At 29.7% G+C, this 19,922-nt stretch overlaps 2 protein-coding genes across 2 annotated transcripts in view; one reads left to right on the top strand and one right to left on the bottom strand.

The window, feature by feature from the left end:
- Positions 1–19,922, top strand: part of LOC140045033 (uncharacterized) — a 242,741-nt gene that overhangs the window by 58,234 nt on the left and 164,585 nt on the right. The window lies entirely within an intron of this gene.
- The window catches only part of LOC140043285 (uncharacterized), a 29,182-nt gene that overhangs the window by 8,134 nt on the left and 1,126 nt on the right, over positions 1–19,922 (bottom strand). The window contains exons 2-3 of the mRNA XM_072087785.1: positions 9,179–9,289; positions 1,309–1,419 (exon numbers count right to left, since the gene is read on the bottom strand). Of these exons, the coding sequence (XP_071943886.1) occupies positions 1,309–1,419; positions 9,179–9,289 (222 nt within the window). The remainder of the gene's footprint in view (positions 1–1,308; positions 1,420–9,178; positions 9,290–19,922) is intronic.

Below are 19,922 nucleotides of genomic sequence, written 5' to 3'. Positions count from 1 at the left end.
TAGCTCTTGTATTATTATCTTGTGGTTATAGTTTTGTAAAAAAATTGAACATTAGGAACTACTGCAATAACTGAACGACGAGTATAGCATTGATCTTGTAGTATCGTGTACACCGAGCATCGACTTGGAGCTATAATACGTACATAATACCAATATAGTAAGCCCAACTGCACTTCAAGCAGCAATGATATATGACCTTGTAGTATCGTGCACGCGCACAAAAAAAAATCGAATCGACCATCGACTTGGAACTATACGTACATAACAATAAGCCAACGAGTTAACAACCACAAGTAGCAATAGTATATATGACCTTGACCTTGTGGTATCGTGTGCTCGCCCAAAAACATCGAATCGAGCATCGACTTGGAACTATACGTACATAACAGTAAAGCCAACGAGTTAATAACACAACACTACAAGTAGCAATTTAACCTTGACCTTGTTGTATCGTGTGCGCGCAAAAAAAAAATATTGAACATCGACTTATAACTATACGTACATAATAGTAAGCCAACAACCACACAGTAGAAGCAACAATGATATAACATGGCCTTGACCTTGAAGTATGGTGCACGCCCGCAGCAAATAACAAATATTGTCTTGAACTATTACGTTCATTAAACAAACGAGTTAACGTGCAAATATCGCGCGCATGAGCAGCAAATTATAATAATCCAACGTGTTAACGACGACCCTAACAGACGTATCGTGAGCAAACAACTCAATACAATCATGATATAATGTTTGTCTGAATCTAGCATTAAATTTGATCTGATTTTTTTTACATTTGTGGGCGAAAAAGTCTCTCTTGTTTTTACATTTGTGGGCGTTATCACATTTGTGGGCGATGATCGTTTTCACATTTGTGGGCGCTGTTTTCACATTTGTGGTTGATGCGTTTTCACATTTGTGGTTGTTTTCACATTTGTGGGTGATGCGTTTTCACATTTGTGGTTGTTTTCACATTTGTGGGTGATGCGTTTTCACATTTGTGGTTGTTTTCACATTTGTGGGCGTTTTCACATTTGTGGGTTCAACAAGGTCCAATCTCAGCATAAATTATACAACCCACAATCTTCCTATCAGTTTAAAATCGCTGTGATAGTAGATATTGTCATCTTTGAAGGAATGGTTTTTTAAATAGGTCTACCAAAAATCACACAATTTAATAATAATTATCATTATTATTAATTATATGATGAACCAGATATAAAAAAAGAAAAAAAAAGAATAGAATAATTTACTAGAGTAGGTGAAAGATTGTTGCCATGCAGTATTACTGAAAATTGTCTGTATATATATTACCTTATTTTGTGATGTCACCGATGCCCCCTTATTTATGAGACAGGTCACCATTTCTAATGTAGGATTCTTATATCTATGAGCCAGATGTGCATGTAGTGGAGTGTTTCCATCCTGGAAAGAGATTATAATCATCAGGTTTTAAAATACTGATTAAAGAAAAAATGTAATACATTGGTATTCTGTCACATGACAATTTTATTCCTAACTCATTTATAGCAGAAAAAAAAAGAGTTACACTGACTAAGGCTAGTGCCACTCACTTACCTCTGTATAAAAATAAATATGTAAATTCCTTTTTTTCTTTTTATTTTGTAAATGTACGACCTCTGATGCATTTTACAAATTATATATTTATACCATGTGCATATTTATACTATGTTCAGACATACAATGTTGTCTTTTTTTTAATGATATTTTTTTATGAAAGTTGTAATTAACAAAAATATCCCAAAGTGAAAATAATTTTAGATCAGGAATATATGCCTTTCTCAGTTCCAATTTAAAAAAACCCCAAAAAATGAACAATATATATATATATGTTTATTATTTTTTTTAATACAAAAGTGGACGTTGCACTGATATGTTATACAGTATCATTAATTGATAAAAAGTGTTACTGTAATAGTAGACCAAAATAATAAATATTTTGTCATTATCACTTGCAAGTCCAATAAACTATACTGTCATGTGACCATTAACAAGTCAGAACTATATTTGATCTTGATCTAACTAAAAAAAATAATTGATTTTGAATGAAGGTTGGTAGTAGACATTAAGATAACACAATTCAACAACATTTGTATTTATTAATAAATATTTCAGTGATACTCATTAATATCCTGAGCATTCTAATTCTGAGTTCTAACTTATGCATGTTTGATCTTGATGAAAACAGTGTTTTCAGATGAGCTTCATACATTATGGAAAGTTCTTTCTCTATCCCCGACACAACCGCATCTCTATTTAAAGCCGGGCATGGTCTCTTTCTTGATAAAAATACTTTCTATAATATTGAACTGAAAAGAGTTTATATTCACTGCACAACATAGAAACATTGTAAGATGTTTTATTCTTTAATCCGTTCATCTTGTTTATCTTGACTGCACAACATAGAAACATTGTAAGATGTTTTATTCTTTATTTAATCCGTTCATCTTGTTTATTTTCACTGCACAACATAGACACATTGTAAGATGTTTTATTCTTTAATCCGTTCATCTTGTTTATCTTCACTGCACAACATAGAAACATTGTAAGATGTTTTATTCTTTAATCCGTTCATCTTGTTTATCTTCACTGCACAACATAGAAACATTGTAAGATGTTTTATTCTTTAATCCGTTCATCTTGTTTATCTTGACTGCACAACATAGAAACATTGTAAGATGTTTTATTCTTTAATCCGTTCATCTTGTTTAGTTTCACAAATATAAACCACAACGACGACAATAACAAAATTACAACTAAAATTATAAATCGAATGATAATAGAGAAATGATGTGATCACATAAAATCAAACTGTACTTTAAAGCAGCAGATATCAAATGATCTGATCATATAAATTACTAGCATCAGTACCCATCTTTGCTGGTTGTGAGACCCACTGACAAACAGATTTCAACCTCACCGACGTTGACGTAGTTACTTATATGCAAGAGTTGCAATTGAAGTCTCATTTTCTATGTTTTAAATCCACTGATATACAAAGGATTGAAAGAAAGTTCAACATATACTTCTGGTAGGCTAAATGCTTATTATAAGTAGGCTATGCATGAATGTTTGCGGTCAGTAACATTCACTGTAACAAAAATAAATACAGAATATTTTACACTACTGTATATTTTAAATACACTTTAGGTATATCGTCCTTAATCTGAAGTTCAAAAAGCAAGTACACTTTATTTATGAATTCAAAAGTATTCATAGAACATATTCAATTGAAAAGAATTTTGAAAATGATGGTACGTCCGTAGATATGCAAATAATAAATATTATTTAAATTAGTAATTACCGTACAGTACAAAAAAATGTTTCCTACAGTAGTAGCCGTTTATAACTGAAATACACAAAACAAATAAGATACAAAATGTGACGCTGTTATTATCTTTACATGTAATTAGGAAGCTTACGGAAGAATTATAAATTACTCCATGGGCTTATACTACCCTGTATATATACATTAAGAATAATATAATAGGCAAAGTATGTTTGTGCGTATAGAGTACAAGGGGAAAAAACGTAAACATACATAAAACAGTGATGAAAAACAAGATGAACCAGGAGGTAAATTTATATTGAAATTTGTAAAGGTGATTATTGATTAAGGTTGTGGGAAGTGAATTAAGTAAACTAAAACATTAAGTAACTTGTACAATAAAAAGAATAGTCAATGTGAAAGAGGGTTAAGAAGGCAATCAGCATGTATGAGTAGCCATAATGCATTTAAAATAATAAGAATAGTCAATGTAAAAGAGGGTTAAGAAGGCAATCAGCATGTATGAGTAGCCATAATTCATTTAAAATAATAAGAATAGTCAATGTGAAAGAGGGTTAAGAAGGCAATCAGCATGTATGAGTAGCCATAATTCATTTAAAATAATAAGAATAGTCAATGTGAAAGAGGGTTAAGAAGGTAATCAGCATGTATGAGTAGCCATAATGCATTTAAAATAATAAGAATAGTCAATGTGAAAGAAGGTTAAGAAGGCAATCAGCATGTATGAGTAGCCATAATTCATTTAAAATAATAAGAATAGTCAATGTGAAAGAGGGTTAAGAAGGCAATCAGCATGTATGAGTAGCCATAATGCATTTAAAATAATAAGAATAGTCAATGTGAAAGAGGGTTAAGAAGGTAATCAGCATGTATGAGTAGCCATAATTCATTTAAAATAATAAGAATAGTCAATGTGAAAGAGGGTTAAGAAGGTAATCAGCATGTATGAGTAGCCATAATGCATTTAAAATAATAAGAATAGTCAATGTGAAAGAGGGTTAAGAATGCAATCAACATATGAGTAGCCATAATGCATTTAAAATCAAAATCAGTAAGTCATTAAAAAAAAGTTGATATGGTTTAATTGACTTTTCAATTATTTTAAGGCTTAAATAATGAAAAATTCAAGAGAATTAAGTTCACAAACTGAGAATACGCATTAAGTTACAGCAAGTGCAGGTGTTGGTTGTAAGAAATCTTGTGCGCGTAACTTTGTGAAACATGCCATTTTTAATCCATAGAAAGTTGACTCTTGATATGACTTAAATTAAAAAAGTGTCAATACAAAATGACATTTGACAATCATTCAAATTCATAAAATCGCACGAAAGTCATGTTGCGCAACTCTGACGTTTAAAAAAAATAGTAGGTGCACAACTTTACGAAGTTATGAAATATTGAATGAAAGAAGAATAATACAGGTAAAAAAAGTTGATGATGATTTTATACAATCACAAGGAGTTATCCGCCAAGGTGTGGATAACTATATTATGCAGCCATTTTACAGAAAAAATAATTATGCTAAAAAATGTTATCTTTTGAAATAAAGTGTGGTAGTTGATTAACTTGGATTATGTAAAAGAAAAAAAATCCAGATTATTCTGTCCTAGCGACGGATAGCGAATAGGTCGAATAGAAAAATGATTTGACCCCATGTGTATCATCACATACAGGGTAGATGTTTATTTTTGGAGTGTATATTAAAATCTTTTTCAAAAGAAAACAAAGAGATGAATCTATTAAAATAAAGAAGATTTAATGTTATGACTATTTATTTGATGTTAAATTATGGTTTTATGGAATGAAACTACGAAACAGTATTCGCTGTATAAATACTGTATTCAGGTTGGATAAGGTATTCAGATTAAGGTGTAGTATAATTATTCAGATGGGTATTGTAAATACTATCTATACATGTTGGTAGTGTATTACTACAAAATGTGAACATATATTGTTATAGTAGTATAAACAATCAGAATACAACTGATATGACCATTCTATAACTTCTGGTGAAGTTTTATTAAGTTCTCTAAATAAATCAATGATTAAAAATGTCTAATAATGGCATTTCAACTAAGTATTAAATAGGCTGTGTACATCATAAGTACTGTAATACAGTAGTTGTCATGATAGTGTGTATGATCATACTGCTGTTACGCACACTCTAATAACCTTAAGATAATGAAGCCTAGTGTATAGCTACAAATGAATATCAATATATTATCTACAATTGTAACTCAAAGTATTGATATGGTTTGGCATGGTAAGGTCCTGGTCAAATCAATTTACACAATTATTATTTAAAGAACATTTTAAGGCACTGTAATCAATAACTATTTAAAAGAGTACCCATGGGACTACAGAGGTGATTACTGAGTAATACTTGCATGTAATAAGTTTGTTTGTCCCAAAATTTAGTCTGTCCATTTGTCTGTAGTCTATCCAATTTTTTTGGAAATTAAATCAAGCAAATTGACCAATCACAATGTGATGGATTATCCAAACTGTTGCTTGTTATTGGTCAACTCGCTTGCGTAGCGCCTACATTGTGTTGACAACCAAAGCTTAGTTTTTAGTAAACCAAGTTTTATTTCTGGTTGACTATTATTTACTTTTAACAAAAAAGCAAATAATCACCCTCAACTAGCACTGTATGTTTGGTAGGCTTTATAACAGTTTTATGTATCATCATCTCCATCAAAGCAAAGAACTTATAGTAGTACTAGATGTACAGGGTTAAAAAGTCAAACTGGGCGAAGCCATTTCACAGCATGGAGCAGCTCCCCCTCCAAACTAGGAAGTCAAAACTATTAATTCCTATAGAGGGCTCAGTCAATTACTCTATCCCCCTATAGTATTAGCAGATCCCCTCTATGATTTTGACTTTCTAATTTGATGAGGGCGCGCTACTCCATGGCTCACAATGGCGCCACCCATTAGCTCTATTCTATCTCACAATGCCTTTCGAAATTGTTACACGCTTCGGACGAACAGGAGATTCTTGTGTTATAAGGTACAATAGTATAGAAATATACCAATTTATTTGTATTTTAGTTATTCTGTTTTTTGTTTTTTTAGGCTTCATCATTCAAATGTATTTATTCTGAATTAATTTGAATGTTAATGTAAGAGGCTGAATGTAATGACAAAGAGAGTATTATTGTTTTACAGTAGAATGAAACTATAAGAATGAAATTGTCAGTCCTAAATGAATATATATGATGGAAAGAAAGACATTTTAAAAATCCCAAATTTTTGGTAAAGGGTGAATGAGTAGAATGTATGACTGACATGACTCAGAAGCCTGATTCTAAGAGGTCTCTGTTGACTATACATTTACAACAAAAATGAAAATACAGACAATGATTAGTACTACTGTATTAGCTGTTGCACGTAGTGTGCTGTTAATTTACAATATAACCTACTAGTGACTTTATGATGACAGGAGGGTAGACAAAGGGGACGGTAAATGAAAGGATACGGTAATCTACACAAAATTTTAATCTGTGCATGCTTATGAGCATACTCTGTTCTGTTCATTATCAGGACTTATATTTGGTCAATTTAACATTCAATCCAACGGACGGAGTAAAGTTCATTGCGTCATTTTGAAACTTTGCAACAATAAAAAATGGATGTACAGTACGCATGGAATACACATTGTAGTTTTTCATTTTTAGTTAAACTTAATTAAAACATCATATTTTGTCATTAATGTATATTAAATATGTGGTGGTTGTGAATTCAATTCAATTTAATTTCAATTTAATAACATTTATTCAATAATGGTAAGACAAGAAAAACAAGCATCCTTGTAGGCTCTTTTTAAGGTTTTTATTAGGTGTTTTAATTCATCCTTTTGAACTTTGCTAACTAAACTTTAAGAGCCATTGTCTGTAAAAATCAAAGATTTGGTGGCAGATGTAAAAAAATGGATTTCTCTCAAATTTTTACCATGAATAGACATTTCAATAAAAAGCATATCTACAACATTCATTTTATTTTTTAGCCTCCGTTGCCATGGCAATGGTCAATTATCCAAATTTTGATGTTTTTGCCATTTTTCACAGATTTTCTATAGTGAAAAAGTACAAACTTTGTATACTTATTTGAACCAAAAATACTTACAGTATACAGTTTTTGTTTATAGCAGTGTAAACAACATGTATTGAGTTCCATTTAATGTAGAAAAAAAATAAATTACAAAATGGAGTTTGGTTGATACCATTATTTTAAAAAGGGGTGTTTTTAAAAAATATTTTTTTTATAAAAGTATACCTCATAAACGTACCTATAACTTCCAAAGTGGTGTTTTTAAATCAATGAGGTTTTTTAATTTGATAGTCAATAGGTTTGTCAACAATAATCACGAAAAAAACACTGGGGTAAATTTTGTACATAGGTTTTGTGTTGCCAGGAAAATACGAAAAATACAAAAAATATAACAAAATATCAACTAACAAAACACATGAAACACAATTTAAATATGGCTATAATCCAATAATAAAATGTATATGTGGCTTGTCATAATGCTACTAGAGTCATACGAATAGTTTAGATAAAATAGGAGAATGTGTTGCCAGGTTTATTTCAATTAATTGCCAGAAAAACAGTATTTTGCATTGAAATATTTAGTTGATGGAAAATAATGTTAAACTTGGAAATAATTGCGTCAATGGTTTTTATAAATTTTAAAATCTATTTTGTGTAAAGGGATACAGAAAGACCTCCCAAAAAATCTGACCTTGTAAATAGGTCATTTGAGGTCAAAAGGGGTCAGAATGCAAAACAGGACAGGTCCCCACTTTACTACAACTATTAATGTTTTATCAAAATTTACAAGATAACAATTCTCAACAATTTTCATATTTTACCTATAGTGTTACCTTAGCAACCATTTCTATGTGTAACTAAGGAAAGTAAATGAGACATTGGGAGGTTTTATGAAATAATGTCCAAACTATACAGGGCGCCATAATATTTTGAAAAATACATTAGACCATAAAGGGCGCTACTAAAAATGTAAAGGTTTTGGTATTTATAATAGTAAATATGGGTATGCCAAATGGCGGAAAATACAAATATTTTAATTATTAAACAATACATGAATTTATTACAAACGTTGTGCGGATATATAATTTAGCATATTTTTTTTTCTTCTTATCTACATTCTTAATATCAGTATATTCAAAATTGCTTTTGCCAATTATCAGCATAGTTGGGAGGTCTGCTCTTTATAAGTTATTTAACTGAATGATTTAGATTTCAATGTCAATTTCTAGATTGAATTACACATTGAGAATAATCCTGACATCTGTTCAAAAAATAACATTTACTTATGAAACAGATTGAATTGGGACAAAATCTAGCAAAGTTAAAAAAAGATATGGTTCATTGGATAACAAATTATGGAAAATATTCTTTCTTTCATTTAATTCAGATTCGAGCTGTGCGCATGTGTAGATCAGTATTGAAATACAGATGGCTACAGAGTTTAATAATGAAGCATAGCTAGGTTATAGGAATAAACGCCCTTATTAAATAACTTATATGAAGCCGGGCACATTCCCTCTACCCACTGCCATTACTTCATGTCGTCAAAATATCCGATAGGTCCAATCTCAGCATAAATTATACAACCCACAATCTTCCTATCAGTTTAAAATCGCTGTGATAGTAGATATTGTCATCTTTGAAGGAATGGTTTTTTAAATAGGTCTACCAAAAATCACACAATTTAATAATAATTATCATTATTATTAATTATGATGAACCAGATATAAAAAAAGAAAAAAAAAGAATAGAATAATATACTAGAGTAGGTGAACGATTGTTGCATACAGTATTACTGAAAATTGTCTGTATATATATTACCTTATTTTGTGATGTCACCGATGCCCCCTTATTTATGAGACAGGTCACCATTTCTAATGTAGGATCCTTAAATGTATTAGCCAGATGTGCATGTAGTGGAGTGTCTCCATCCTGGAAAGAGATTATAATCATCAGGTTTTAAAATACTGATTAAAGAAAAAATGTTACATTGGTATTCTGTCACATAACAATTTTATTCCTAACTCATTTATAGCAGAAAAATAACATAGTTACACTGACTAAGGCTATAAGTGCCACTCACTTACCTCTGTATAAAAATAAATATGTAAATTCCTTTTTTTCTTTTTATTTTGTAAATGTACGACCTCTGATGCATTTTACAAATTATATATTTATACCATGTGCATATTTATACTATGTTCGGACATACAATGTTGTCTTTTTTTTAATGATATTTTTTTATGAAAGTTGTAATTTACAAAAATATCCCAAAGTGAAAATAATTTTAGATCAGGAATATAATGCCTTTCTCAGTTCCAATATAAAAAAACAATATATAAATATATTTGTTGATTTTTTAAAATACATAGTGGACATTGCACTGATATGTTATATCATTAATTAATAAAAATTGTGTTACTGTAATAGTAGACCAAAATAATAAATATTTTGTCATTATCACTGGCAAGTCCAATAAACTATACTGTCATGTGACCATTAACAAGTCAGAACTATATTTGATCTTGATTTACCTAAAAAAATAATTGATTTTGAATGAAGGTTGGTATTAGACATTAGGATAAAACAACATTTGTATTTGTATGGTCTCTTTCTTGATAAAAATAGTTTCTATAATATTGCACTGAAAGAGTTTATTTTCACTGCACAACATAGAAACATTGTAAGATGTTTTATTCTTTAATCTGTTCATCTTGTTCAGTTTCACAAATATAAACCACAACGACGACAACAAAATTACAACTAAAATTATAAATCAAATGATAATAGGGAAATGATGTGATCACATAAAATCAAACTTTACTTTAAAGCAGCAGATATCAAATGATCTGATCATATAAATTACTAGCATCAGCACCCGTCTTTGTGTGAGCCCTACAGATGAACAGATTTCAAGGTTGACGTAGTTAAACTTAAAAATGCAAGAGTTGCAATTGAAATCTCATTTTCTATGTTTAAAGTAGGCTATGCATGAATGTTTACGATCAGTAACTTTCATTGTAACAAAAATAAATACAGAATATTTTACACTACTGTATATTTTAAATACACTTTAGGTATATCGTCCATAATCTGAAGTTAAAAAAGCAAGTACACATTATTTACAAATTCGAAAGTATTGCTAGAACATACTGAATTGAAAAGAATTTTGAAATTGATGGTACGTCCGTAGATATGCAAATAATAAATATTATTATTTAAATTAATAATTACTGTACAGTACAAAAAAATGTTTCCTACAGTAGTAGCCGTTTATAACTGAAATACCCAAAACAAATAAGATACAAAATGTGACGATGTTATTATCTTTACATGTAATTAGGAAGCTTACGGAAGAATTATAAATTACTCCATGGGCTTATACTATATATACATTAAGAATAATATAATAGGCAAAGTATGTTTGTGCGTATAGAGTACAAGGGGAAAAAACGTAAACATACATAAAACAGTGATGAAAAACAAGATGAACCAGGAGGTAAATTTATATTGAAATTTGTCAAGGTGGTTATTGATGAAGGTTGTGGTAAGTGAATTAAGTAAACTTAAAAATTTAGTAACTTGTACAATAAAAAGAATAGTCAATGTGAAAGAGGGTTAAAAAGGCAATCAGCATGTATGAGTAGCCATAATGCATTTAAAATAAAAAGAATAGTCAATGTGAAAGAGGGTTAAGAAGGCAATCAGCATGTATGAGTAGCCATAATGCATTTAAAATAATAAGAATAGTCAATGTGAAAGAGGGTTAAGAAGGTAATCAGCATGTATGAGTAGCCATAATGCATTTAAAATAATAAGAATAGTCAATGTGAAAGAGGGTTAAGAATGCAATCAACATATGAGTAGCTATAATGCATTTAAAATAAAAATCAGTATTAGTCATTAAAATAAAGTTGATATGGTTTAATTGACTTTTCAATTATTTTAAGGCTTAAATAATGAAAAATTCAAGAGAATTAAGTTCACAAACTGAGAATACGCATTAAGTTACAGCAAGTGCAGGTGTTGGTTGTAAGAAATCTTGTGCGCGTAACTTTGTGAAACATGCCATTTTTAATCCATAGAAAGTTGACTCTTGATATGACTTAAATTAAAAAAGTGTCAATACAAAATGACATTTGACAATCATTCAAATTCATAAAATCGCACGAAAGTCATGTTGCGCAACTCTGACGTTTAAAAAAAATAGTAGGTGCACAACTTTACGAAGTTATGAAATATTGAATGAAAGAAGAATAATACAGGTAAAAAAAGTTGATGATGATTTTATACAATCACAAGGAGTTATCCGCCAAGGTGTGGATAACTATATTATGCAGCCATTTTACAGAAAAAATAATTATGCTAAAAAATGTTATCTTTTGAAATAAAGTGTGGTAGTTGATTAACTTGGATTATGTAAAAGAAAAAAAATCCAGATTATTCTGTCCTAGCGACGGATAGCGAATAGGTCGAATAGAAAAATGATTTGACCCCATGTGTATCATCACATACAGGGTAGATGTTTATTTTTGGGGTGTATATTAAAATCTTTTTCAAAAGAAAACAAAGAGATGAATCTATTAAAATAAAGAAGATTTAATGTTATGACTATTTATTTGATGTTAAATTATGGTTTTATGGAATGAAACTACGAAACAGTATTCGCTGTATAAATACTGTATTCAGGTTGGATAAGGTATTCAGATTAAGGTGTAGTATAATTATTCAGATGGGTATTGTAAATACTATCTATACATGTTGGTAGTGTATTACTACAAAATGTGAACATATATTGTTATAGTAGTATAAACAATCAGAATACAACTGATATGACCATTCTATAACTTCTGGTGAAGTTTTATTAAGTTCTCTAAATAAATCAATGATTAAAAATGTCTAATAATGGCATTTCAACTAAGTATTAAATAGGCTGTGTACATCATAAGTACTGTAATACAGTAGTTGTCATGATAGTGTGTATGATCATACTGCTGTTACGCACACTCTAATAACCTTAAGATAATGAAGCCTAGTGTATAGCTACAAATGAATATCAATATATTATCTACAATTGTAACTAAAAGTATTGATATGGTTTGGCATGGTAAGGTCCTGGTCAAATCAATTTACACAATTATTATTTAAAGAACATTTTAAGGCACTGTAATCAATAACTATTTAAAAGAGTACCCATGGGACTACAGAGGTGATTACTGAGTAATACTTGCATGTAATAAGTTTGTTTGTCCCAAAATTTAGTCTGTCCATTTGTCTGTAGTCTATCCAAATTTTTTGGAAATTAAATCAAGCAAATTGACCAATCACAATGTGATGGATTATCCAAACTGTTGCTTGTTATTGGTCAACTCGCTTGCGTAGCGCCTACATTGTGTTGACAACCAAAGCTTAGTTTTTAGTAAACCAAGTTTTATTTCTGGTTGACTATTATTTACTTTTAACAAAAAAGCAAATAATCACCGTCAACTAGCACTGTATGTTTGGTAGGCTTTATAACAGTTTTATGTATCATCATCTACATCAAAGCAAAGAACTTATAGTAGTACTAGATGTACAGGGTTAAAAAGTCAAACTGGGCGAAGCCATTTGACAGCATGGAGCAGCTCCCCCTCCAAACTAGGAAGTCAAAACTATTAATTCCTATAGAGGGCTCAGTCAATTACTCTATCCCCCTATAGTATTAGCAGATCCCCTCTATGATTTTGACTTTCTAATTTGATGAGGGCACGCTACTCCATGGCTCACAATGGCGCCACCCATTAGCTCTATTCTATCTCACAATGCCTTTCGAAATTGTTACACGCTTCGGACGAACAGGAGATTCTTGTGTTATAAGGTATAGAAATATACCAATTTATTTGTATTTTAGTTATTCTGTTTTTTGTTTTTTTAGGCTTCATCATTCAAATGTATTTATTCTGAATTAATTTGAATGTTAATGTAAGAGGCTGAATGTAATGACAAAGAGAGTATTATTGTTTTACAGTAGAATGAAACTATAAGAATGAAATTGTCAGTCATAAATGAATATATATGATGGAAAGAAAGACATTTTAAAAATCCCAAATTTTTGGTAAAGGGTGAATGAGTAGAATGTATGACTGACATGACTCAGAAGCCTGATTCTAAGAGGTCTCTGTTGACTATACATTTACAACAAAAATGAAAATACTGACAATGATTAGTACTACTGTATTAGCTGTTGCACGTAGTGTGCTGTTAATTTACAATAAAACCTACTAGCGACTTTATGACAGGATGGTAGACAAAGGGGACGGTAAATGAAAGGATACGGTAATCTACACAAAATATTAATCTGTGCATGCTTATGAGCATACTCTGTTCTGTTCATTATCAGGACTTATATTTGGTCAATTTAACATTCAATCCAATGGACGGAGTAAAGTTCATTGCGTCATTTTGAGACTTTGCAACAATAAAAAATGGATGTACAGTACGCATGGAATACACATTGTAGTTTTTCATTTTTAGTTAAACTTAATTAAAACATCATATTTTGTCATTAATGTATATTAAATATGTGGTGGTTGTGAATTCAATTCAATTTAATTTCAATTTAATAACATTTATTCAATAATGGTAAGACAAGAAAAACAAGCATCCTTGTAGCCTCTTTTTAAGGTTTTTATTAGGTGTTTTAATTCATCCTTTTGAACTTTGCTAACTAAACTTTAAGAGCCATTGTCTGTAAAAATCAAAGATTTGGTGCCAGATGTAAGAAATGGATTTCTCTCAAATTTTTACCATGAATAGACATTTCAATAAAAAGCATATCTACAACATTCATTTATTTTTTAGCCTCCGTTGCCATGGCAACAGTCAATTATCCAAATTTTGATGTTTTTGCCATTTTTCACAGATTTTCTATAGTGAAAAAGTACAAACTTTGTATACTTATTTGAACCAAAAATACTTACAGTATACAGTTTTTGTTTATAGCAGTGTAAACAACATGTATTGAGTTCCATTTAATGTAGAAAAAAAAAAATTACAAAATGGAGTTTGGTTGATACCATTATTTTAAAAAGGGGTGTTTTTAAAAAATATTTTTTTTATAAAAGTATACCTCATAAACGTACCTATAACTTCCAAAGTGGTGTTTTTAAATCAATGAGGTTTTTTAATTTGATAGTCAATAGGTTTGTCAACAATAATCACGAAAAAAACACTGGGGTAAATTTTGTACATAGGTTTTGTGTTGCCAGGAAAATACGAAAAATACAAAAAATATAACAAAATATCAACTAACAAAACACATGAAACACAATTTAAATATGGCTAATCCAATAATAAAATGTATATGTGGCTTGTCATAATGCTACTAGAGTCATACGAATAGTTTAGATAAAATAGGAGAATGTGTTGCCAGGTTTATTTCAATTAATTGCCAGAAAAACAGTATTTTGCATTGAAATATTTAGTTGATGGAAAATAATGTTAAACTTGGAAATAATTGCGTCAATGGTTTTTATAAATTTTAAAATCTATTTTGTGTAAAGGGATACAGAAAGACCTCCCAAAAAATCTGACCTTGTAAATAGGTCATTTGAGGTCAAAAGGGGTCAGAATGCAAAACAGGACAGGTCCCCACTTTACTACAACTATTAATGTTTTATCAAAATTTACAAGATAGTTCATAACAATTCTCAACAATTTTCATATTTTACCTATAGTGTTACCTTAGCAACCATTTCTATGTGTAACTAAGGAAAGTAATTTAAAAAAAACGTAAAAAATGGCGTTTTTATAAATACAAAGAATTGATTGCATTTGTAATTTTTCTCAATTTTACTTCTACTGCATTCCATTAATGACAAACTGATTCGTCTAAACTGTAGACTTAATCCTAATGTTGGATACATTTTTTTATATACTTTTTGAAGTTAAAAAAAACCAAAACACTAAAACAACTATTGATGACACCCACCTAAATAAATTTAGTAAACATTAGCATAAACTTTTAAAAATTCATAAAAGTTCAAATATTTCAAGATATAAAAAGTATAGCCACATTTGTAAAACTCTGTAATTCTATATAGTCTAAAATGGCAAAGACCAAATCTCTTAATTACCACCTCCCATTTATATCTGAAACAGAAGTGCTTAATATAATTAATAATTTGAATTCTAGTAAAGGTTCAGAGCATGATTCTTAAAAAGGTTGCTTCATAAGCCATCTCACATACGCCATTAATTAATCATTCATGATGGGTTCTGTACCTAATCATATTAAATGTAAATCCTGTATTTAAAAACGGATACTTTTATACCAATCTTAATTTTACCCATTTTTTCAAAAAAATATTGAAAATTGTATGCATACAATACCACTTGTCATGCTTTTCTTGAACTCACTAATTCTGTTAATACTGCTTTTGAAAGTACTTTTCAAGATTTATCAAAAACTTTTGATGTTGTAAACCATGATATTTTCAAGTGGTTTCGTTATGGTATTTTGGAGCCTTTCTTAGATTGGTTTAAAAGATATTTTACAGATCGAAATCATTATTTCAAATTAATAATTAGTAAATCTTTCAGACAAATTTTTTTATGCAGATAATACAACTTTACATTTTAATAACAATATTGTCTTGTTGAACTTTTTAAATTTAAAGTTAAGTAAGTTAGTAAATTATTCACTACAAACTAATTATTAATTAATACGACTAAAACTAATTGTATTAGTGAACTTACACACAACAATTGTTATATTTTTTAATGCAAAATTAATTGAAAAAAGTGAAGTATCATTCCTTGGTCTTTTAATTAGATTATTGGCTGCCAACAATTTTTCTCAAATAAAATATCTAAATATATTAGTATTCTAAAGAAATTAAAATAAAATGTTTTACTTATACATTATTGTAACATTGTTTGGGGCGGTGAAGGTTTATCAATATTGTTTTTAAACCAAAAAATGATGCTTAACCACAAAATTAAGTATTTAACAAAAATATATTTAAATTTGTTAATTGACAAACCAAGTGAGTTGTACACAACTTATTCAATCACTTTTATGTTGGTTAAATGAGGTTTGCTATGTTTTTTTGAGGATTGCAGAGTTTGGCAATTGTTTTAAACAAAAAATATTGTTTTCCCCAAATATAAGTGGAATAGTCTTGATTTAACCATTGTTTCTAATCAGAAAAACTTTTATATAATAATTGAAAATCATTATCTCTCCAACTACTTTTCTGATAAAATAATATGCTATTGTCTATATTTCTGTTGATTTTATTTATTTATTTTAAGTTTTGGTTCCTGTATAGTTATTACCTTTATTCATGTAATTCACTTTATGTTTTCATGCTACTTTTTAAACAAATTAATGTAACCTAAATATATTTTCTGTTTTGCATTCATTTGACCATTACGAAAAAAATTGTATTGAACTTTAACTTGATAATATTGTTATTTGATTTTCAACTCATCACAAGTCCTCAAAATGAGTGCTTATGTTTTTCATATGTACATTTGGATAAAAAGAAAAAGCCAGTATACAATTTAAATTAATAGTTATGCATTAAATCAGGGCAATTATTAAATACATTCCTAAGTCAATGTACATTTTATTTTGATTTCAAATAATAATAATAATTAATTGATGTGTGAAATTATAGGACAATTCTCAATAAAAAAAATTATAACAACTAGATGATAGACACAATGATTTATGTAGTCAACCAAAATTAGCACCTAGAAACTTGTCATTAGAGTTGAGCGTTGGGGATGAGGTACAAAGAGGAACAATTTTTTAATATATTCTTTATATTAAATTATTCTTTATATTTCTTTTATATCCACTCAGTAACGAAATATTTTTTTTATAGGCCTATAAATAATATACCACTAAATAGAGTAAAACATTTCCGATTTAATACTTTATTAAAACTGTCACTGTCTCATGGTCGTTTGAAATAGTGAAGTACAGTACATTTAAAGACCACTAATACGTTTATATTTTTGTAATTATTAATTAATACAAACGTTGAGAAACAACTGACAGTAATAAAGTATTATATTATTATGTGTTTATAATCTAAAAGTAGGGGCTACCCACACACTCACAGTGATAACGTTTATTAGTATATTTGTTTATATTATATCTAACAGTATACCAACACACTTTTGATTCAAATGGCGATCAAAAGTGGTTAATACCTATTTGCAGTATTGTATAGAATTACAATACTATTTCTGTTTATTCTCCAAGGGTCTATAAATTTACCTACTTGTGTTAAACCATGGAGGTATGCAAGTATGGTTAAACGAAATAATTTGGAATGTTCCATTCATTGCAAATCAATACATTTGTATAAACGTATATTAAATCTATCAAAATAGTATTTTTTTAAAGAAAATCGGCCTGTCTTCAACATTATGATGCTGTACTCGAGCTGTTCAACCGGTTTTCAGCCATTAAAAACAGTTATCGTAGGAGGAGATAGGAAAATGCGAAGCATCCTCGTATTATTGTATGCGGGTATTTTTCACGATGGACATGCATTAGACAGTGTATACCACGATCGGAAAACACCCCTATTTGGGGCAAATCGTTGAACCTAAATTCGTTTTAATTGCCAATAACTAATTATCTGACTCAATTTAATTAGTAAACAGGGTTACATCAGGTGGTTAAAATCAGTACCGAAAGTACGAACCAACTTTATATACCATCGAGTAAACATTCTAGAAGTAACGCGCGATTTACCGAATTTTGCCCTTACGTAAATTTATATATAGATACTGCTTGAACATTAGATGAAGGAGAAACTTCAATCACTGAATGTCAGTAATTTTTAAATAATTGACAGAAGGTGAAAAGGTGTAAAACTAATCAAAGATTTAACATCTACAAGAAATAATTCAGAAACAGAAGGACTTGATTGTTCCATAGTTTTGTACAACAATACTGTAAATGAAATTCTGTATTTACCTAAAATAATACAAGGTTACGGTAGGTAAAAGGAAAATCAACATTAAGTTCATATTTTATTAATTTTTTACAAAAATACTACATAGTGTAAATTTTAGTTCATTTAAAATATTAAATAATTCAGTGTTTGAACTATCAAGAACTATTGGTGGTTGGACACTATTGTTGGACACAGATACCTGGGTCTAGGTCTTTATACATGCTGATATAGAGAGTAGAAGGCATGGAACCACATTAGCACTATTTAGTCAGTGAAATCAACTAGTAGCCACATGCTAGAAAGATGTCCTATTCACGCTGCCGTGCTGTTTAAGGATATTTTATGCTGTGGGTACAATGAGTATATTTGGACTGCATAGCATTCGCTGGGTTAGTGTTACCGCAGCCGCTAACGCAGGGGTTGAAGGTAGGTTGTTAAAAAGCATGACCAATGAAAGGTAAGCCACATGTTAAAGGTTTGCTAGTCGTTGTAGTACGGGTTATTATGTCTTCCAGTTCGATATTTGTGCCAAAATAGATTTTTTTAGCTAACTTTGTTATTCTTGAGATGCTGAATCCAAAAAAGTTAGGTGCCATTTTTTTCGACCACTCCTTCAGCCGCAATTTTGTATTTCAAAATGGCCGACGTTCCACACTAAAGCTGGTCATCCATGGTATCATTGGAAAGGGAATGTAATACTGATTATTTTATTCCATTACACCCATATCAATAAATGCATAGTTACATAGTAATTGCGAAATTAAACAAATCACGTGATCAATAAAGGTCAAAAGGTTAAAAGGCAATTTCACCAAAATACTGTACTGTTTGGTATCGTTGGATAGATCTTTTTATTCTGAATACAGTTTTACTAATATCTATTCTATTTTACTTTGTTTATTGTCATAATTTTCCAAAAATGTAAATAAATTGTTTTAAATGTTCCTTGTTGTTTTATCATGCTAATCCTTATTTACATACCTGTCCTATTGGTATATAAGTACTTTAGGCGTTGTTTTCTGTTCTTCTGATGATGAGAATAGTTTCTCAAAACATATCACATTTTAAGGCAGTTTGCCTATTCATTAAATGCCTCGCTATACTCATTTTAACAATGAAAAAAGTAGTCTCATTCATAATTATTAAGATAAATACGGTTTTACTTATTGGATTTACCATTCATTCAAATGTTTGTTTGATTTTCTTTCGACTTTGTCATTGTTCATTTATATGTTTTATATTATATATTATCCAAATACTGAATAAGTACCGTACAGTACTGGATTACACTTAACTTCAATGTCAAGTTTCCGAGTTATTTAATTTAAAATCAAAATAACTATTGTCCGTGAACAAAGGTGAAATAAACTGTTGTCAAAGCACATCTTTGCTTTGTTTCGTTGGATAGCTTTTTAAATTCTGAATCTATTTTTTTTTTAGGTAGTTTACATTTCTGTTTTTCGTAAAAAGAAAAAAAATGCTACGGGTCACGGTATCATTTGCGTAGCGTTCAAAATCATTTGCATTTTTGTCAAAGCGGGTACCACACAATATAAAGCCATTGTGCACAATGCAAATGTTAATTGGCATGTCTTTCCCTTTCTCTT

The sequence above is a fragment of the Antedon mediterranea genome, chromosome 3, assembly GCF_964355755.1.
Source record: "Antedon mediterranea chromosome 3, ecAntMedi1.1, whole genome shotgun sequence".
NCBI classification, from domain to species: domain Eukaryota; kingdom Metazoa; phylum Echinodermata; class Crinoidea; order Comatulida; family Antedonidae; genus Antedon; species Antedon mediterranea.
This window is presented reverse-complemented; position numbering and strand designations above follow the sequence as displayed.